Source organism: Staurois parvus, unplaced genomic scaffold (genome assembly GCF_062004578.1).
Source record: "Staurois parvus isolate SC_StPar_1 unplaced genomic scaffold, SC_StPar_1.0 ptg000011l, whole genome shotgun sequence".
Classification (NCBI taxonomy): Eukaryota; Metazoa; Chordata; class Amphibia; order Anura; family Ranidae; genus Staurois; species Staurois parvus.
This window is the reverse complement of record NW_028317807.1, coordinates 3391356-3411076: the sequence shown is the minus strand read 5'-3', so window position 1 is coordinate 3411076 and position 19721 is coordinate 3391356. Positions and strand designations below refer to the sequence as shown.

The 19721-nt window shown below is 53.2% G+C and overlaps 1 protein-coding gene across 2 annotated transcripts in view; it reads right to left on the bottom strand.

Annotated features, from left to right (window-relative positions):
* MAIP1 (matrix AAA peptidase interacting protein 1) overlaps positions 1–19721 on the bottom strand; it is a 43304-nt gene extending 23583 nt beyond the window's left edge. Inside the window, exon 1 of one of the 2 annotated variants that reach the window (XM_089670149.1) lies at positions 19216–19721. In XM_089670149.1, the coding sequence (XP_089526275.1) occupies positions 19216–19488 (273 nt within the window). In that variant the 5' untranslated portion in view covers positions 19489–19721. The remainder of the gene's footprint in view (positions 1–19215) is intronic. The other variant, XM_089670140.1, reaches the window with a different exon arrangement.

Sequence of the window (19721 nt, the reverse complement as noted above, 5' to 3'; positions counted from 1 at the left end):
AGGCCTCACAGCTGTATCAGTACAAAAGCCATGAGGTAAAACGAAACTGCCTGTGGAGCTCAGAGACAGGATTATTGCAAGGCACAGATCTGGGAAAGGCTTAAAAAAAAAAAAAAAAAAAAATTCTGCTGCACTGAAGGTTTTCTCAAATGGAAGACGTTTGGCACAACCAGGACTTTTCCAAGAGCTGGTTGCCTGGGCAAACTGAGCAATCAGGGAGAAGGGCCTTAGTAACAGAGGTGATCAAGAACCCGAAAGTTCCCGAGTACCCAAGAGTCACTTTGACGAAACTCCAGAGATCATGTGTGGGACAAAATTCAAGGACAACCATCACTGCAGCCGTCCACTGATCTGGGTTTTATGGAAGAGTGGCTAGACGGAAGCCTTTCCTCAGTGCAAAACACATGAAAGCCCACTTGGAATTTGCAAAAGCTTTTGACCTCATGGCTTTTGCTCTGATACAGTATGCATTGTCAGCTATGAGGCCTTTTATAGAGAGGTGTATGCCTTTCCAAATAATATCCAATCAAATTAATTTACCACAGGTGGACTCCAATCAAGGTGTAGAAACATGGTCAAGAGAAATAGGAAGCACCTCAGCAAGTGTTGATGCAAAGGGTCTAATTACTTACGCCAATGTCATATTTTTTACTTTTAATACATTTATAGACATTTCTAAAATTCAGTTTTTACTTTGTTATGATGGGGTACTTAATGAGAAAAAATTAATTTAAACAACTGCACCAGTCTGCAACATAACAAAATAAAAAAAAGTGAAGGGGGTCTAAATACTTTACCATTGAGCATCATATGCATGGTTATTGCTATACTTTTGGTGCTTCGCCACTTCAACTACAGGTGTCCCATGCAGAAGCTGCAGCATTGTTTGCAGATGCATTGCCCTCCCCTCCCCTCCTCTTGCCCAATCAAAGAATGCTTTGCATTCTGTAAACCCATTAACAAATTCCAAAGCTTTCAGTGAATGGACAGGGAACAGAAAGGGCAGGCAGTGCAGCTGCTGTGTAGGAGAGCTTCATCTCTTCAATCTCTGCTCACTGAACCAGTCATTTTTAAACAAGAGAGAGACAAAACCTTGTATGCCAAGAGGTTTTTAAATACTTATTTTTTCTTGGACTTCTTTAACCACTAGCCTACAGGGCACTTATACCCCCTTCCTGCCCAGGCCAATTTTCAGCTTTCAGTGCTGTCGCACTTTGAATGACAATTGCACGGTCATGCAACACCGTGCCCATATGAAATTCTTATCATTTTGAGACAGATAGAGCTTTCTTTTGGTGGTATTTAATCACCACTGGGTTTATTTTTTGCTAAACAAACCAAAAACAACTGAAAAGTTTGAAAAAAAGTTTTAGTTTTTGTTTTAAAAGTTTGTAAATACTTTCTCCTTCACTGATATGCGCTAATGAGACTGCAGTGATGGGCACTGATAGGTGGCACTGATGAGGAGGCACTGGTAGGTGGCACTGAAAAGGCAGAACTCATATATGGCACCGATAGGCGGCACTGGCTGGCACTGATAGGCAGTACTGACTGGCAGCTCAGCTGAGCACTGATATGTGGCATTGATGTGGCACTGACAGCTGGCATTGATGGACACTGACAGGTGGCACTACTGGGGCTACACTGATCATCAGGGCACACTGATCATCAGTGCCCTGATGATCAGTGTACATGTCCCCTCCGAGGAATGCCGATTACTGGCTCTCCTCTCGAGCTGTCAGCGTGACAGCTCGTGAGGAGAGAAATGCCGATAACCGTCATTTCCCTATTTACATGAGATCAGCTGTGATTGGACACAGCTGATCACGACGGAGCTGAAATCTTCGGCTCTGTTGATCAGTGATCCGCTGTATCCGAGGGACACAGCGCACCGCTGATCACCGTGCGCTCCCGAAGCCGCGCATGCACGGTTAGAATGAGAGGACGTCATATGACCCTCCCAGAACAAGAGAACCGCCTTGCGTCCGTCATTGCCTTATAAGGCGGGCGGGAGGTGGTTAATGGGTTAGTTCACAAAAAAAAAAAAAAAAAGAAAAAAAGAACTGCATGTGCAGATAAGGATTGTATCTAGATAAAAACAAACTGTGCAGCTCTGACCAAAGTTGAATAATACCCTTGCTATAGGTGTAGACCATTTATGTAGCCCCTGACTGGAAAACTTCTAGGATGTTGCCAAAAGAAGCCTAACTATTACTGTTCACCTCCACCATCACAGGAGTGAGCTTTCTCCGATTCAACCCCCCACCCATGTGCTCTCTCTCTCTCCCCTGACGCAGTAACTATGTTTAGGGTTTGAGAGCACACTCCTGTGATGGTGGAGGTATGCAGTAATGACTGGACCTCACTTAGCAATGTCCCGGAAATATTCCAGTCAGGCTTCATTAGGTAAATAAATGGCCTGCACCTATAGCAAGGGTATTATTCAACTTTAGTCAGAGCTGCACAGTTTGTTTATATCTACAGACAGCCCTTTAATGCACAGGCAGTTTTTTGGGAAAACTGAACTAACCCTTTAAAGTGGAACTAAACCACCTATCCTTTTCAGACAAGGCAGCTGTCATCTTAGCCTCGGTTTGATCTGCAGTTGACATGGTGCTGCACATGTAATCAGTTATGACACCAACCATGTGCTGGTTTGACAGAGTGGTTGAGAGCACAAGCAATGTGACAGTTAGCATTCCCGAAACTTGCCAGGAATGTAATAGATTTTTTGGAAACTGTTAAATTGATGGGATTAGTTCTGCTTTAAAGTGGTTGTAAACCCCTCACATACAGTTAGGTCCATATATATTTGGACACAGGCAATACTTTAGTTTTTTTTCATGTATCTAACAAAATATATTCAAGCTATAGTTTCATAATGGATATGGGCTGACAGTGCACACTCCCAGGTTTAATTTGAGGGTATGTACATCCAAATTGGAGGAAGGGTTTAGGAATTACAACTCTTAAGAGTAGCCACCCTCCCTTTTCAAGGGACCAAAAGTAATTAGACAATTGAATATAATCATAAATAAAATGTTCATTTTTAATATTTTGTTGAGAATTTTTTACTGGCAATGACTGCCTGAAGTCTGGAACCCATAGACATTACCAAAGACTGGGCTTCCTTCTTTCTGATGCTTTGCCAGGCTCTAACTGCAGCTGGCTTCAGTTGTTCTTTGTTTGTGGGTCTTTCTGCCTTTAGTTTTGCCTTCAGCAAGTGAACTGCATGCTTAATGGGGTTGAGATCATGTGATTGACTTGACCATTGCAGAATATTCCACTTCTTTTCCTTCAAAAGTTCCTGGGTTGCTTTTGCAGTGTGTTATGGATCATTGTCCATCTGTTCTGTGAAGCGCCATCCAATCAACTTTGCTGCATTTTGCTGAATCTGGGCTGACAGTATATCTCTAAACACTGCAGAAGTCATCCAGCTGCTTCTGTCACATCATCAATAAATACCAATGACCCAGTGCCACTGTAAGCCATGCATGCCCATGTCATCACACTGCCTCCGCCATGTTTTACAGATGATATTGTGTGTTTTGGATCATGAGCTGTTCCAAGCCATCTCTACACTTTTTTCTTCCTGTCATTCTGATACAGATTAATCTTAGTTTCATCCATCCAAAGAATGCTTTTCCAGAACTGGTCTGGTATTCTTAGATGTTTTTTTGGCAAAGTCTAATCTGGCTTTTCTATTCTTCAGTCTTATGAATGGTTTGCACCTTGTGGTGAACCCTCTGTATTTGCTGTCGTGAAATCTTCTCTTGATTGTAGACTTTGACAATTATTATTATACAGTATTTATAAAGCGCCAATGGTTCGCTCAGCGCTGTACATTACAAAAGGGGACAAAACATGCGACAGAACAATACCAATACAATGCAAAACATGAGGGGATCGAGGGCCCAGCTCTTTCGAGCTTACAATCTAGGAGGGAGGGGATAGTGGTACAGGAGGGAGGGGATAGTGGTACAGGAGGAGATAGCTGTAGGGGATGGAGTGGTAGGAAGAGTGGAGGAGGTCGGCAGGTTAGCAGGGGGTGGGGTAGGCTTCCCTGAAGAGATGGGTTTTCAGGGTGCGCCTTAAGGAGAGGAGAGTAGGTGATAATCCGATGGGTTGGGGCAGGGAGTTCCAGAGGATGGGTGACACCCTGGAGAAGTCCTGGAGGCAGGCATGGGAGGAGGAGACCAGGGAACTAGAGAGAAGGAGGTCTTGTGAGGAGCGGAGTGTGCGTGCTGGGCGGTACTTGGATATTAGGTCAGTGATGTAGTGCGGGGCAGTATGGTGGACAGCTTTGTACGTCAGTGTTAGGATTTTGAATTTGATCCGTTGCGCAATCGGAAGCCAGTGGAGGGATTGGCAGAGGGGGGTGGCAGAGATGGAGCGGTTGGAAAGGCGAATGAGTCTGGCAGCCGTATTCAGGATCGACTGAAGCGGGGATAGCCATCGGCGAGGCAGGCCAGTGAGGAGGGAGTTGCAGTAATCGAGTCGCGATATGATGAGGGAGTGGATGAGCTGTTTAGTGGTTTATGGGGTTAGGAACGTGCGTATTTTGGCGATGTTGCGGAGGTGGAGTCTGCACGAGTTTGTTAAAGATTGGACTTGGGGCTCGAAGGATAGGTTGGAGTCCAGAATGACACCAAGTACTCTGGCCTGCGGGGCAGGTTTGATAGTGGCATTGTTGGATGTGACGGAGAAGTCAATGGGGGGGTGGTGTCCGGGCTGGGGGGGAAGACAAGAAACTCGGTTTTGGTGAGGTTCAGTTTAAGGAAGTAGAGCGACATCCAGTCTGATATGTCACTCAGTAGGTGTGTGATTCGGTCTTAGACCGAAGGGGTGAGGTGGGGGGGTTGAGAGATAGATTTGTGTGTCGTCAGCATAGAGGTGGTAGTTGAATCCGTGAGAGTGTATGAGTTGGCCAAGGGAGGAGGTGTAGATGGAGAAGAGAAGGGGCCCGAGAACAGAGCCTTGAGGGACCCCAACAGAGAGGGGGAGTGAGGGGGAGGTGGTAGCATTATAGGTAACGCTGAAACAGCGTTGTGACAGGTAGGATGAGAGCCAGGAGAGAGCAGAATCTCTGAGGCCGAGGGAGTGTTATTTTTTGAGGAGGAGGGGGTGGTCGACTGTGTCGAAGGCTGCAGAGAGGTCAAGGAGTAGGAGCACTGAATAATGGCCATTAGCTTTGGCGGTTAGCAGGTCGTTGGAGAGTTTGTGTAAGGCAGTTTCGGTGGAGTGTAGGGGACGGACGCCGGACTGTAGGAGATCGAGGAGGCTGTTGTCGTTGAGGTGAGAGCTTAGGCGGGTGTAGATGAGGCACTCGAGGAGTTTAGATGTAAATGGGAGCAGGGAGATGGGTCTGAGGTTGTTCGGGTCATTGGGGTCCAGGGAGGGCTAAGTATGGGGGTGATGTGTGCATGTTTCAGAGGAAAGGGGAAAGTGCCGGAGGAGAGGGAGAGGTTAAAGATGTGGGTGAGGGAGCGTAGGATGGAGGGGGAGGGAGGTCGTAGGAGTTGTGAGGGGATAGGGTCAAGGGGGCAGGTGGTGAGGCGGGCATCAGAGAGGATCTTGGAGACTTCCTCGATGGTAGTAAGGTCAAAGGTGCGGAGTGTTGGGGGGGCTTCAGTATGAGGAATGTAGGGTGGGGTGGAAGTGGGGGTCAGAGCAGTGGCGGGGCCATGGGAGAGGGAGAACGGGGTTGGAGGGAGTTTGAGCAGCGACGAAGTCCCTGCGGATTATGTCGAGGGAGAGGGGGGATGAGGGGGTAGCTGTGTGAGAGGGGCCGGGTTGAGAGGGCGTGTGAGTTGCGGCGATGTCCTTGCGAATTGTGTCAATCTTGTTTTTGAAGTGATTGGCAATCTCAAGGGCAGCGAGTGAGGCGCTGGGTGGAGGTGGGGGTGGCGAAAGTAGAGAGTTGAAGGTGGAGAAGAGTCGGCGAGGATTGGAGGAGAGGGCCTTGATGAGGGTCAGGAAGTAGGCTTGTTTGGCTGCATGGAGGGAAGAGGTGTGGGAGGCAGATTTGTAGCGGGTGAAGGCTTGTTGGGATTTGGTGTTGCGCCATAGTCGCTCTAGGGCATGACTGTGTCGTTTGGGGGTTTTGGTGTGATCAGTCTGCCAGGGCTGGAGCGGTCGGGGTCTGATGTTGCGTGTGGTTAAAGGCGCTAGTGAGTCAAGAACTGTTGACAGCGCGTTGTTGTAGGCCGTCATAGCCAAGTTGGGGCAGGACAGGGGGAGGATGCTGTCGTGGAGTTGATCAGCTGCAGAGTGGAGGGGGGCAGGGTTAAGGTTGCGGAGATTACGGCTGGTAGTAGTGTGACATTTGGAGGGGTAGGCGTTGGAGGATGAGGAGATAGAGAAGGTAATCAGGTTGTGGTCAGAGAGAGGGAAGGGGGTGTTAGTGAGGTTGTGGGGAGCACAGCGGTTGGAGAAGACGAGATCAAGGATATTACTGTTGGAGTGGTTGGTGGATTGTATGCACTGTGCAAGTGCAAAGGAGGAGGTTAAGTGGAGGAGATGGGATGTGTCTGGGTTGTCGAGGTTGACAGGGATGTTGAAATCCCCAAGGATGATGGTGGGTAGCTCAGAGGAGAGGAAGAAGGGTAGCCAGGAGGAGAAGTCATCCAGGAAGCGGGATATGGATCCAGGAGGCCAGTAGATCACAGCAATCTTCAGGGGGGTTGGGGAGAATAGTTGGACGCAGTGGGCCTCGAAGGAGGAGACGGATAGGGAGGGGGGGTTTGGGAGGACTCGGAAGGTGCTCTGCGGTGACAGGAGCAGACCAACCCCACCACCTTTACGACCGTTAGGCCTGGGTGAATGGGTCCAGGTGAGACCTCTGTAGGAGAGTGCAGCAGGGGAGGTAGAGTCAGTGGGCTGGATCCAGGTTTCTGTGATCGCTAGGAGGTTAAGGGAGCGGGAAACAAAGAGGTCGTGGATGGCGGTAAGCTTGTTGCACACCGATCGGGCGTTCAGGAGTGCACATGAAAACGGGGGGGGGGGAGATTTTATGGAGCAGGGGGACAGATACTAAGTTACGGGGGTTGCGGCAGGACATGGAGGCGGGAGGGTGTTGTGCGGGTGAGGGAAGTGGTGGAGGTGTCCCCCGCGGTTAAGAGGAGAAGGGTGAGAAAGGTGGCATGACAATGATACACCCTCCTCCTGGAGAGTGTCCTTCACTTGTCTGGATGTTGCAAATGGGTTTTTCTTTACCATAGAGAGGATCCTGCGATCATCCACCACTGTTGTCTTCCGTGGCCACCCATGCCTTTTTATGTTGCTGAGCTCACCAGTGCATTCTTCTTTCTTCAGAATGTACCAAACTGTTGATTTGGCCACTCCTAATGTTGCAGTTATCTCTCTGATGGATTTGTTTTGTTTTTGAAGCCTTACAATGGCCTGTTTCACTTGCATGGACAGCTCCTTTGAAAGCATGATGTAGGTTCCCAGCAATAGATTCCAAATGCAAATACCACACTTAGAATCAACTCCAGACCTTTTACTGGGGTGCACCAAAATTTCGGTGGCCGAAACATTTAGGCCAAAAACACCCCTATTGGCCATTGGCCGATATGAAAATAAGCACTGATACAGGTGCCGAAAAAAAACCCCCGCCGCTGCCACCCCTCGCTACTCAGTAGTTCTCAGCCTTACCTGAGAAACCCAGCACTGGGTATAGAGATAAGTGAAGGAAAGATGGCCTCCACTCATCTTCATGCCCTTGGAGTACCGGAGTGATATCACTTCCAGTTCCAGCACCTTGTAAACAAGTCAATTTTTTTTTTTCTAAAGCACTAGATCAATGCTTTTTTTGATCTAATGCTTTACATTATATCTCTCCATAAAGAGGACCTGTCACTAATTATTTCTATCACAAGGGATGCATGCATTCCATGTGATAGGAATAAGAGTGATTACATTTTTTAAAGGGACAATGTAAAAAAAATATAAATAACTAAATAAAAAAAAAGTTTAAAGGGCCCCCGTCCTCGAACGTAGTGGTGAACTCACATATAGGCTATGCCCATATATGTAAATGGTGTTCAAACCACACATGTGAGGTATCGCCATGAATGTCAGAGCAAGAGCAATAATTCTAGCACTAGACCTTCTCTGTATCTTTACACTGGTAACCTGTAGAAAATTTTAAAGCGTCACTCATGGATATTTTTAAGTACCGTTTTTTGACGCCATTAAACAAGCGTGCACAATTTTAAAGCATAACATGTTGGATATCTATTTACTCGCCGTAACATCTTTCATATTTTACAAAAAAATTGGGGTATATAGTGGGTTTTTTTAATCATTAAAGTGTATTTGTTTCCAAAAAATATATATTAATTTTTAAAAACCGTCCATTTCAGTTTTTGGCCAAGTGCATCCTGAATTTTCTGTTTCGGTTTCAGCACCAGAATTTTCATTTTGGAGCACAACTACCTTTTACCGGCTTAAAATGGTGAATAAATAACAAAGGAGTAGACCACACCTGGCCATGAAACAGCTTTTGATTCAATTGTGCAATTACATTTGGTCCCTTGAAAAAGGGGCATGGCTACTCTTAAGAGCTGTAATTCCTACACCCTTCCTCCAATTTGGATGTACATAACCTAAAATTAAAACAGAGTGTGCACTGTCAGCCCATATCCATTATATAATTACAGTTGCAAGAAAATGTTTGTGAACCCCTTGGGATTACGTGGAGTTTTGCATGAACTGGGCATAAAATGTGCTCTGAACGTAATCTAAGTCACAACAATAGAAGAACACAGTCTGCTGAACATAATACTACACAAACATTAGATATTGCCATGGTTTAATTGCACATTTGCACAAGCTAAAATTGTGCCTGTGTCCAAATATATATGCACCTAACTGTATATACCCAGTAAAGTGACTGGCCTTAGCTGATACACAGAAATTAAATAAATCCTCAGAAATAAGTTATGCCTGTTTAACTACCACCGTCTAACCCTTACATCCAAAGTACAGAATTTACACAGGATCTCTCAGCTCTGAAAACCAGTAGGTGGAGAGCTGAAGTTACATCAGTTAGGAAAGCTCTAAAACTATGTTCACACGTTGTGTGCAGGCGGCAGAGAGGTGTTTGGGAAGCGTTTTTACCGTTTCCCAAACGCCTCGGACAATTCTGCACATTGCAGCACATGGTGCTGTTCTAATGGGAGCATTAGCGTCGGGGCAAAACGGACGCCTCTGGTCAAGTCAGGAGGCGTTGAAGCCTCCTATTCTAGTCTATGGTGCCGCTCCGCAAACGCCCAACCGTTGCGACGCGGTTGCGGAGCGGTAATACCATTTAAACTTCATTATAGGCGTTTGTGGGGCATTTAACGCTCGGCAAACGCCTAGCAACCTCCGCTAAACCGCGAATGCGGTGTTTGCGGAGCATTAAAAAATGCTCCGCAAACACCGGACCAACGCTTGCCAAACGCTATAGGGGCAAGCGTTGGTAAAACAGACAAGTGTGAACGAGCCCTTAGAGATTGTAAAAAAACTATAGATGGCGCCACGGAAAGGATATTATTCTCACTAAACCAATTGCAGAAAGAAAATATAAAAATACTAAATTCTGTATTCTACCAGCTGCAAAATCCACCCTATAACCATAAGGTGTATAAATAATAAAACAAACAATTTGTGCTAGTAAATTAAATCACCAAAATATATAAGAAGAGAAAAAATTTAAAAAAAGTGAAAAAAATTGTCCCATAAATCATATAAAGTCCCATAAGGTGACTCTTAATCGGTATAATTAAGGAAAAAGTTTTTCATACAAAATCCACCGGAAAAAACTGTGTCAATCTACCACCAAATAAACTAAATAAACTCACCAGAGCTATATGCTGATAATGTTATAAATCAGCATAAAGCGCTTTTTGCTCTGGGAGCGATGTTCAGCAGACTGATGAGACAAAACTTGGCTTTGAGCTCGATATCCAGGGAGCAATACTCTGCAATAGCCAATACTTGGCTTGAAAAATCGATATCCAGGGAGCAATACTCTGCAGTAGGATGTGCCACTAGATAGATGCACTTCTTATAGACACCACCATATCCATAGGGTATTAGACCAGCCACTTGGGAGAAGAACAAAAGCTCAAGGTGCAGTACCTTTTAAAATCATCTCTTTTAATACACACACATTGCACTTGCAAGAAACGGTGTCCCAGCCGACACCAGCATATCAGGTAAAACAAAAACGAACCCAGCCGCCTTGCACATGCGCCGTACCGACCACTGGGAACGTAATGACGTCACATCAATCAAGCCCTACCTACGCGTTTCGTCATCGACGTCCTCATGGAGCGGATAGATGTGAGACGTCTTATCCTCATTATATATGCACTGCACTTTAGATGGCCACTCAATTCCGTATTGCTGACAGCTGGACGTCTAAAGTGCAGTGCATGTATAATAATCACACAGGAGCAGAGCTGAGGCTGTCAATCACAGGCTGTGCCTTCCCCATCACCATTTTTCTCTTGGTGTCAGGAAAACATGTCATAAGTGATTCAAGCTGATAACAGAGGAAGGAAGCAACAGACAGAAATGACACTTAGTGTTGTTAATTGAGACAAATACACACTATAGAGAGATATGCTTTGTTCATATTTTATGTCTGCGGTTTACAACCACTTGCTCTCCGCCCTATAGCAGAATTACTGCTACAGGGCAGCAGGGCTACACAAAATCACGGATATACAGGTGAAACTCGAAAAGTTAGAATATCGTGCAAAAGTTCATTTATTATAGTAATGCAACTTAAAAGGTGAAATATATGAGATAAACTCATTACATGCAAAGCAAGATAGTTCAAGCCGTGATTTGTCATAATTGTGATGATTATGGCTTACAGCTCATAAAAACCCCAAATCCGCAATCTTGGAAAATCAGAATATTGTGAAAAGGTGCAATATTCTAGGCTCAAAGTGTCCCACTCTAATCAGCTAATTAAGCCATTACACCTGCAAAGGGTTCCTGAGCCTTTAAATGGTCTCTCAGTCTGGTTCAGTAGGAATCACAATCATGGGAAAGACTGCTGACCTGACAGTTGTACAGAAAAACCATCACTGACACCCTCCATAGGGAAGGAAAGCCTCAAAAGGTAATTGCAAAAGAAGTTGGATGTTCCCAAAGTGCTGTATCAAAGCACATTAATAGAAAGTTATGTGGAAGGGAAAAGTGTGGAAGAAAAAGGTGCACAAGCAGCAGGGATGACCGCAGCCTAGAGAGGATTGTCAGGAAAAGGCCATTCAAAAGTGTTGGGGACTTTCACAAGGAGTGGACTGAGGCTGGAGTCAGTGCATCAAGAGCCACCACACACAGACGGATCCTGGACATGGGCTTCAAATGTCGATTTCCTCTTGTCAAGAAGCTCCAGAATAACAAACAGCGTCAGAAGCGTCTTACCTGGGATAAATAAAAACAGACCTGGTCTGTTGCTCAGTGGTCCAAAGTCCTCTTTTCTGATGAGAGCAACTTTTGCATCTCATTTGGAAACCAAGGACCCAGAGTATGGAGGAAGAATGGAGAGTCACACACTGCAAGATGCTTGAAGTCCAGTGTGAAGTTTCCACAGTCTGTGTTGATTTGGGGAGCCATGTCATCTGCTGGTGTTGGTCCACTGTGCTTCATTAAGTCCAGGGTCAACACAGCCGTCTGCCAGGAGACTTTGGAGCACTTCATGCTTCCTTCCACAGACAAGCTTTATGGGGATGCTGACTTCATTTTCCAGCAGGACTTGGCACCTGCCCACACTGCCAAAAGCACCAAAACCTGGTTCAATGACCGTGGGATTACTGTGCTTGATTGGCCAGCAAACTCGCCTGAACTGAACCCCATAATCTATGGGGCATTGCCAAGAGAAAGAGAAGAGACATGAGACCAAACAATGCAGAAGAGCTGAAGGCCGCTATTGAAGCATCCTGGTCTTCCATAACATCTCAGCAGTGCAACAGGCTGATAGCTTCCATGCCACGCCGCATTGAGGCAGTAATTCCTGCAAAAGGGGCCCAAACCAAGTACTGAGTACATATGCATGCTTATACTTTTCAGAGGTCCGATATTGTTCTATGTACAATCCTTGTTTTATTGTTGATTGCATGTAATATTCTAATTTTCTGAGATTGTGGATTTGGGGTTTTCATGAGCTGTAAGCCATAATCATCACAATGATGACAAATCACAGCTTGAACTATCTTGCTTTGCATGTAATGAGTCTATCTCATATATTAGTTTCACCTTTTAAGTTGCATTACTGAAATAAATGAACTTTTGCACGATATTCTAATTTTTCGAGTTTCACCTGTATACGTGACTCGCATTTCCGGGTAGAAGACAAGCACACTGCCTTACCTGTGCTGCTACTGGCGGCTAGAGATGTCAACCACCGAGTCCTGGCCGGCACTCGTTGGGTAAAGTTGACAGGGGAGAGACCTGTATATAAACAACACAGGTCTTTCTCCTGTCAGCATGGACATGCTGTTTTGTATCTGCGCAGCAGAGAGACACAAAAAGCATGTCTCCCTAGTAAAACACAACACAGTGCACACAGTAAAACACACACAGCACACAGTTAACCCTTTGATTGCCCCAGATGTTAACCGCTTCCTGCCCAGTGCAATTAGCACAGTGTCAGTGCTTTTTATTAGCACTGATCAGTGTATTAGTGTCACTGGGGATGTCAGTGTTAGTTCCCACCCAGTGTCAGAATGCCCGCCGCAGTCACGCAATAAGTTGCTGATCGCCGCTATTACTAGCATAAACAAACAAAAAAAAAATTCCAATATATATATATACCACCATTTGTAGACGGTATAACTTTCACGTAAACCAATTAATTTACATGTATTGGGATTTTTTTTTTAGCAAAGACATATAGTAGAACACATTTTGCCTTAAATTTATAAAGAAATTTGACTTTTAAAATATTTTAAAAATATTTTTATTGGATATGTTTTATAGGAAAAAGTCAAAAATACTATTTTTTGTTTCAAAATTGTCGGTTTGTTTATAGTGCAAAAAATAAAAATGTAGAGGTGATCAAATACCACTGAAAGAAAGCTCTATTTGTGGGAAAAAATGACATGAACTTCAGTTAAGTACAGAGTTGCATAACTGCACAATTGTCAGTTAAAGTAACGCAGCGCAGTATGGCAAAAAATGGTCTTTTCAGGAAGGAGGGTAAATCCTCTAGAGGGCAAATGGTTAAGTACTTTGGTCATTCTTTTTAATAAAATGAGAACACTATCTCTAGAACCAGCAGTGAGGGTCCCAATCAGTGATTGGCTTGGCTGCCCGAAACCATAAAATATATTTTGGTAATCTAACCCCCCTCACCCCACACCTCATTCTGTATAGAGTAAGGTAGAGGTATAACGGGGGGGGGGGGGGGGGGGAGTGCCCCGTCGTTGGCGTCAAGGGGGGGGGGAAAGAGTGCCCCGTCGTTGGCGTCAACGGGGGGGGGGGGGGGAAGAGTGCCCCGTCGTTGGCGTCAACGGGGGGGGGGGGGGGGGAAGAGTGCCCCGTCGTTGGCGGCAACGGGGGGGGGGAAGAGTGCCCCGTCGTTGGCGGCAACGGGGGGGGGGGGGGAAAGAGTGCCCCGTCGTTGGCGGCAACGGGGGGGGGGGGGGGGGGAGAGTGCCCCGTCGTTGGCGGCAACGGGGGGGGGGGGGGTGAGTGCCCCGTCGTTGGCGGCAACGGGGGAAGGGGGGGGAGAGTGCCCCGTCGTTGGCGTCAACGGGGGGAAGGGGGGGGGAGAGTGCCCCGTCGTTGGCGTCAACGGGGGGAAGGGGGGGGAGAGTGCCCCGTCGTTGGCGTCAACGGGGGAAGGGGGGGGAGAGTGCCCCGTCGTTGGCGTCAACGGGGGGAAGGGGGGGGAGAGTGCCCCGTCGTTGGCGTCAACGGGGGGAAGGGGGGGGAGAGTGCCCCGTCGTTGGCGTCAACGGGGGGAAGGGGGGGGAGAGTGCCCCGTCGTTGGCGTCAACGGGGGGAGGGGGGGGGAAGAGTGCCCCGTCGTTGGCGTCAACGGGGGGGGAGAGTGCCCCGTCGTTGGCGTCAACGGGGGGGGGGGGAAGAGTGCCCCGTCGTTGGCGTCAACGGGGGGGGGGGGGGGAAGAGTGCCCCGTCGTTGGCGTCAACGGGGGGGGGGGGGGGGGAAGAGTGCCCCGTCGTTGGCGTCAACGGGGGGGGGGGGGGGGGAAGAGTGCCCCGTCGTTGGCGTCAACGGGGGGGAGAGTGCCCCGTCGTTGGCGTCAACGGGGGGAGAGGTGCCCCGTCGGTGGCGTCAACGGGGGGGGGGAGAGTGCCCCGTCGGTGGCGTCAACGGGGGGGGGGGGAGAGTGCCCCGTCGGTGGCGTCAACGGGGGGGGGGGGGAGAGTGCCCCGTCGGTGGCGTCAACGGGGGGGGGGGGGAGAGTGCCCCGTCGGTGGCGTCAACGGGGGGGGGGGGGGGAGAGTGCCCCGTCGGTGGCGTCAACGGGGGGGGGGGGAGAGTGCCCCGTCGGTGGCGTCAACGGGGGGGGGGAGAGTGCCCCGTCGGTGGCGTCAACGGGGGGGGGAGAGTGCCCCGTCGGTGGCGTCAACGGGGGGGGGGAGAGTGCCCCGTCGGTGGCGTCAACGGGGGGGGGGAGAGTGCCCCGTCGGTGGCGTCAACGGGGGGGGGGGGAGAGTGCCCCGTCGGTGGCGTCAACGGGGGGGGAGAGTGCCCCGTCGGTGGCGTCAACGGGGGGGGGGAGAGTGCCCCGTCGGTGGCGTCAACGGGGGGGGAGAGTGCCCCGTCGGTGGCGTCAACGGGGGGGGAGAGTGCCCCGTCGGTGGCGTCAACGGGGGGGGAGAGTGCCCCGTCGGTGGCGTCAACGGGGGGGGAGAGTGCCCCGTCGGTGGCGTCAACGGGGGGGGAGAGTGCCCCGTCGGTGGCGTCAACGGGGGGGGAGAGTGCCCCGTCGGTGGCGTCAACGGGGGGGGAGAGTGCCCCGTCGGTGGCGTCAACGGGGGGGGAGAGTGCCCCCGTCGGTGGCGTCAACGGGGGGGGAGAGTGCCCCGTCGGTGGCGTCAACGGGGGGGGAGAGTGCCCCGTCGGTGGCGTCAACGGGGGGGGAGAGTGCCCCGTCGGTGGCGTCAACGGGGGGGGAGAGTGCCCCGTCGTTGGCGTCAACGGGGGGGGGGGAAGAGTGCTCCGTCGTTGGCGTCAACGGGGGGGGGGGGAAGAGTGCTCCGTCGTTGGCGTCAACGGGGGGGGGGGGAAGAGTGCTCCGTCGTTGGCGTCAACGGGGGGGGGGGGGGGGAAGAGTGCCCCGTCGTTGCCGTCAACGGGGGGGGGGGGGGGAGAGTGCCCCGTCGTTGGCGTCAACGGGGGGGGGGGGGGGGAGAGTGCCCCGTCGTTGGCGTCAACGGGGGGGGGGGGGGGGGAGAGTGCCCCGTCGTTGGCGTCAACGGGGGGGGGGGGGGAGAGTGCCCCGTCGTTGGCGTCAACGGGGGGGGGGGGGGGGGGAGAGTGCCCCGTCGTTGGCGTCAACGGGGGGGGGGGGGGGGGGAGAGTGCCCCGTCGTTGGCGTCAACGGGGGGGGGGAGAGTGCCCCGTCGTTGGCGTCAACGGGGGGGGGGGGGGAGAGTGCCCCAACGTTGGCGTCAACGGGGGGGGGGGGGAGAGTGCCCCAACGTTGGCGTCAACGGGGGGGGGGGGGAAGAGTGCCCCGTCGTTGGCGTCAACGGGGGGGGGGGAGAGAGTGCCCCGTCGTTGGCGTCAACGGGGGGGGGGGGGAAGAGTGCCCCGTCGTTGGCGTCAACGGGGGGGGGGGGGGAAGAGTGCCCCGTCGTTGGCGTCAACGGGGGGGGGGAAGAGTGCCCCGTCGTTGGCGTCAACGGGGGGGGGGGGGGGGGAAGAGTGCCCCGTCGTTGGCGTCAACGGGGGGGGGGGGGCTGGGAGAGTGCCCCGTCGCTGGCGTCAACGGGGGGGGGGGGGGGGGGGAGAGTGCCCCGTCTTTGGCGTCAACGGGGGGGGGGGGGGGGAGAGTGCCCCGTCGTTGGCGTCAACCTGGGGGGGAAGAGTGCCCCGTCGTTGGCGTCAACGGGGGGGGGGGGAAGAGTGCCCCGTCTTTGGCGTCAACGGGGGGGGGGGGGAAGAGTGCCCCGTCTTTGGCGTCAACGGGGGGGGGGGGAAGAGTGCCCCGTCGTTGGCGTCAACGGGGGGGGGGGAAGAGTGCCCCGTCGTTGGCGTCAACGGGGGGGGGGGGCAAGAGTGCCCCGTCGTTGGCGTCAACGGGGGGGGGGGGGAAGAGTGCCCCGTCTTTGGCGTCAACGGGGGGGGGGGGGGGAAGAGTGCCCCGTCTTTGGCGTCAACGGGGGGGGGGGGAAGAGTGCCCCGTCTTTGGCGTCAACGGGGGGGGGGGGAAGAGTGCCCCGTCTTTGGCGTCAACGGGGGGGGGGGGGGAAGAGTGCCCCGTCTTTGGCGTCAACGGGGGGGGGGGAAGAGTGCCCCGTCTTTGGCGTCAACGGGGGGGGGGGAAGAGTGCCCCGTCTTTGGCGTCAACGGGGGGGGGGGGAAGAGTGCCCCGTCTTTGGCGTCAACGGGGGGGGGGGAAGAGTGCCCCGTCTTTGGCGTCAACGGGGGGGGGGGGAGAGTGCCCCGTCTTTGGCGTCAACGGGGGGGGGGGGGGGGGGAGAGTTGCCCCGTCTTTGGCGTCAACGGGGGGGAGAGTGCCCCGTCTTTGGCATCAACGGGGGGGGGGGGAGAGTGCCCCGTCGTTGGCGTCAACGGGGGGGGGAGAGTGCCCCCGTCTTTGGCGTCAACGGGGGGGGGGAGAGTGCCCCGTCTTTGGCGTCAACGGGGGGGGGGAGAGTGCCCCGTCTTTGGCGTCAACGGGGGGGGGGGGAGAGTGCCCCGTCTTTGGCGTCAACGGGGGGGGGGGAGAGTGCCCCGTCTTTGGCGTCAACGGGGGGGGGGGGGGGAGAGTGCCCCGTCTTTGGCGTCAACGGGGGGGGGGGGGGGGAGAGTGCCCCGTCTTTGGCGTCAACGGGGGGGGGGGGGGGAGAGTGCCCCGTCTTTGGCGTCAACCGGGGGGGGGGGGAAGAGTGCCCCGTCAACGGGGGGGGGGGGGGAAGAGTGCCCCGTCGTTGGCGTCAACGGGGGGGGGGGGAAGAGTGCCCCGTCGTTGGCGTCAACGGGGGGGGGGGGGAGAGTGCCCCGTCGTTGGCGTCAACGGGGGGGGGGGGGGAAGAGTGCCCCGTCGTTGGCGTCAACGGGGGGGGGGGGGGGGAAGAGTGCCCCGTCGTTGGCGTCAACGGGGGGGGGGGGGGGGAAGAGTGCCCCGTCGTTGGCGTCAACGGGGGGGGGGGGGAAGAGTGCCCCGTCGTTGGCGTCAACGGGGGTGGGGGGGGGAAGAGTGCCCCGTCGTTGGCGTCAACGGGGGTGGGGGGGGGAAGAGTGCCCCGTCGTTGGCGTCAACGGGGTGGGGGGGGGAAGAGTGCCCCGTCGTTGGCGTCAACGGGGGTGGGGGGGGAAGAGTGCCCCGTCGTTGGCGTCAACGGGGGTGGGGGGGGAAGAGTGCCCCGTCGTTGGCGTCAACGGGGGTGGGGGGGGAAGAGTGCCCCGTCGTTGGCGTCAACGGGGGTGGGGGGGGAAGAGTGCCCCGTCGTTGGCGTCAACGGGGGTGGGGGGGGAAGAGTGCCCCGTCGTTGGCGTCAACGGGGTGGGGGGGGAAGAGTGCCCCGTCGTTGGCGTCAACGGGGGTGGGGGGGGAAGAGTGCCCCGTCGTTGGCGTCAACGGGGGTGGGGGGGAAGAGTGCCCCGTCGTTGGCGTCAACGGGGGTGGGGGGGGGAAGAGTGCCCCGTCGTTGGCGTCAACGGGGGTGGGGGGGGAAGAGTGCCCCGTCGTTGGCGTCAACGGGGGTGGGGGGGGAAGAGTGCCCCGTCGTTGGCGTCAACGGGGGTGGGGGGGAAGAGTGCCCCGTCGTTGGCGTCAACGGGGGTGGGGGGGGAAGAGTGCCCCGTCGTTGGCGTCAACGGGGGTGGGGGGGGAAGAGTGCCCCGTCGTTGGCGTCAACGGGGGTGGGGGGGGGAAGAGTGCCCCGTCGTTGGCGTCAACGGGGGTGGGGGGGAAGAGTGCCCCGTCGTTGGCGTCAACGGGGGTGGGGGGGGGAAGAGTGCCCCGTCGTTGGCGTCAACGGGGGTGGGGGGGGGAAGAGTGCCCCGTCGTTGGCGTCAACGGGGGTGGGGGGGGAAGAGTGCCCCGTCGTTGGCGTCAACGGGGGTGGGGGGGGAAGAGTGCCCCGTCGTTGGCGTCAACGGGGGTGGGGGGGGAAGAGTGCCCCGTCGTTGGCGTCAACGGGGGTGGGGGGGGAAGAGTGCCCCGTCGTTGGCGTCAACGGGGGTGGGGGGGGAAGAGTGCCCCGTCGTTGGCGTCAACGGGGGTGGGGGGGAAGAGTGCCCCGTCGTTGGCGTCAACGGGGGTGGGGGGGGAAGAGTGCCCCGTCGTTGGCGTCAACGGGGGTGGGGGGGGAAGAGTGCCCCGTCGTTGGCGTCAACGGGGGTGGGGGGGGAAGAGTGCCCCGTCGTTGGCGTCAACGGGGGGGAAGAGTGCCCCGTCGTAGGCGTCAACGGGGGGGGGGGGGGAAGAGTGCCCCGTCGTAGGCGTCAACGGGGGGAAGAGTGCCCCGTCGTAGGCGTCAACGGGGGGAAGAGTGCCCCATCCTTAGTAGCAATCAGAAGAATAGCGCCCCATTGTTAGTTTCAATAGGAGGCATAGTGCTCCATCATTAGTGTCAATAGGAAGGGTCGGATAAAAGCCAGCAAAGGGCCACATCTGGCCCCCGGCCAGTTTGGAGAGCACTGCTATAAAGTGAGGGAACCCTGAGGTGTCACCAGAACTAGTGTCCCTATTAGAAGACTTTCCCTCTATTCATGTTCTAATGACAACTCGAAATTTGGGATTGTAGTTTGCTTTCCGTGCTAAAGATCACCAGTCCAGGACAAATAGAGAGACTGAATCTCCCTAACAAGGACACAGACAGCAGTAATAACCTGACAGGGGTTCTAACCCCCCTACCCCTAAAATTGAAACAGAAAAAAGGTTGCCTTTAGTTTTGTTGTTGGATGGCTTGTTATGACAGTGCAGTCATAGAAGCTGTGGGCGCTGATTGGCAGAGATCGCCCTCACATGTAAACAAGGCCATGTGTCTCCTCCGGAGCCGGGCACTCACTTGTCGGGCCCCGTCATTGAACTCCTGCAGGTTGAAGTCCTGGTCCAGGAAGGTCCGGATGATGAAGAAGTGGATTCTGGTTCTTAACCAGATGAAGGGATTGGGAATGTTGATCACAAACATTTTTGTGGAGTCCGGGCCACGACTGCTGTACTCCCGCCTGACACATGGCTGCTGCGCCAGCGGGGGGAGGATGGGGAGCCGCACAGGCCGATATATCCACCTCTGTCCCCTCAGACCCAAGCAGGACACCCGGAGCGCCGTCCTCCACATCCTGTGCACTGACTAATCCGTCCCCGGGAAACACTGACGCGGCTCAAAGGGCCTGCTTGTTGGTACTCATTCAGTGAAATCGACTTATGAGCCTCAAAACCCCTCCGTGTTCCATTCCATACACTACACACGATGGCAATAACTCCCTGGAGGAAAACCGACTCCAATATTCTGTGTTACTAGAGGCCCTGTACGCATGAAGGGATGGTCTGCCAATCACAGCGCTTCTAGCT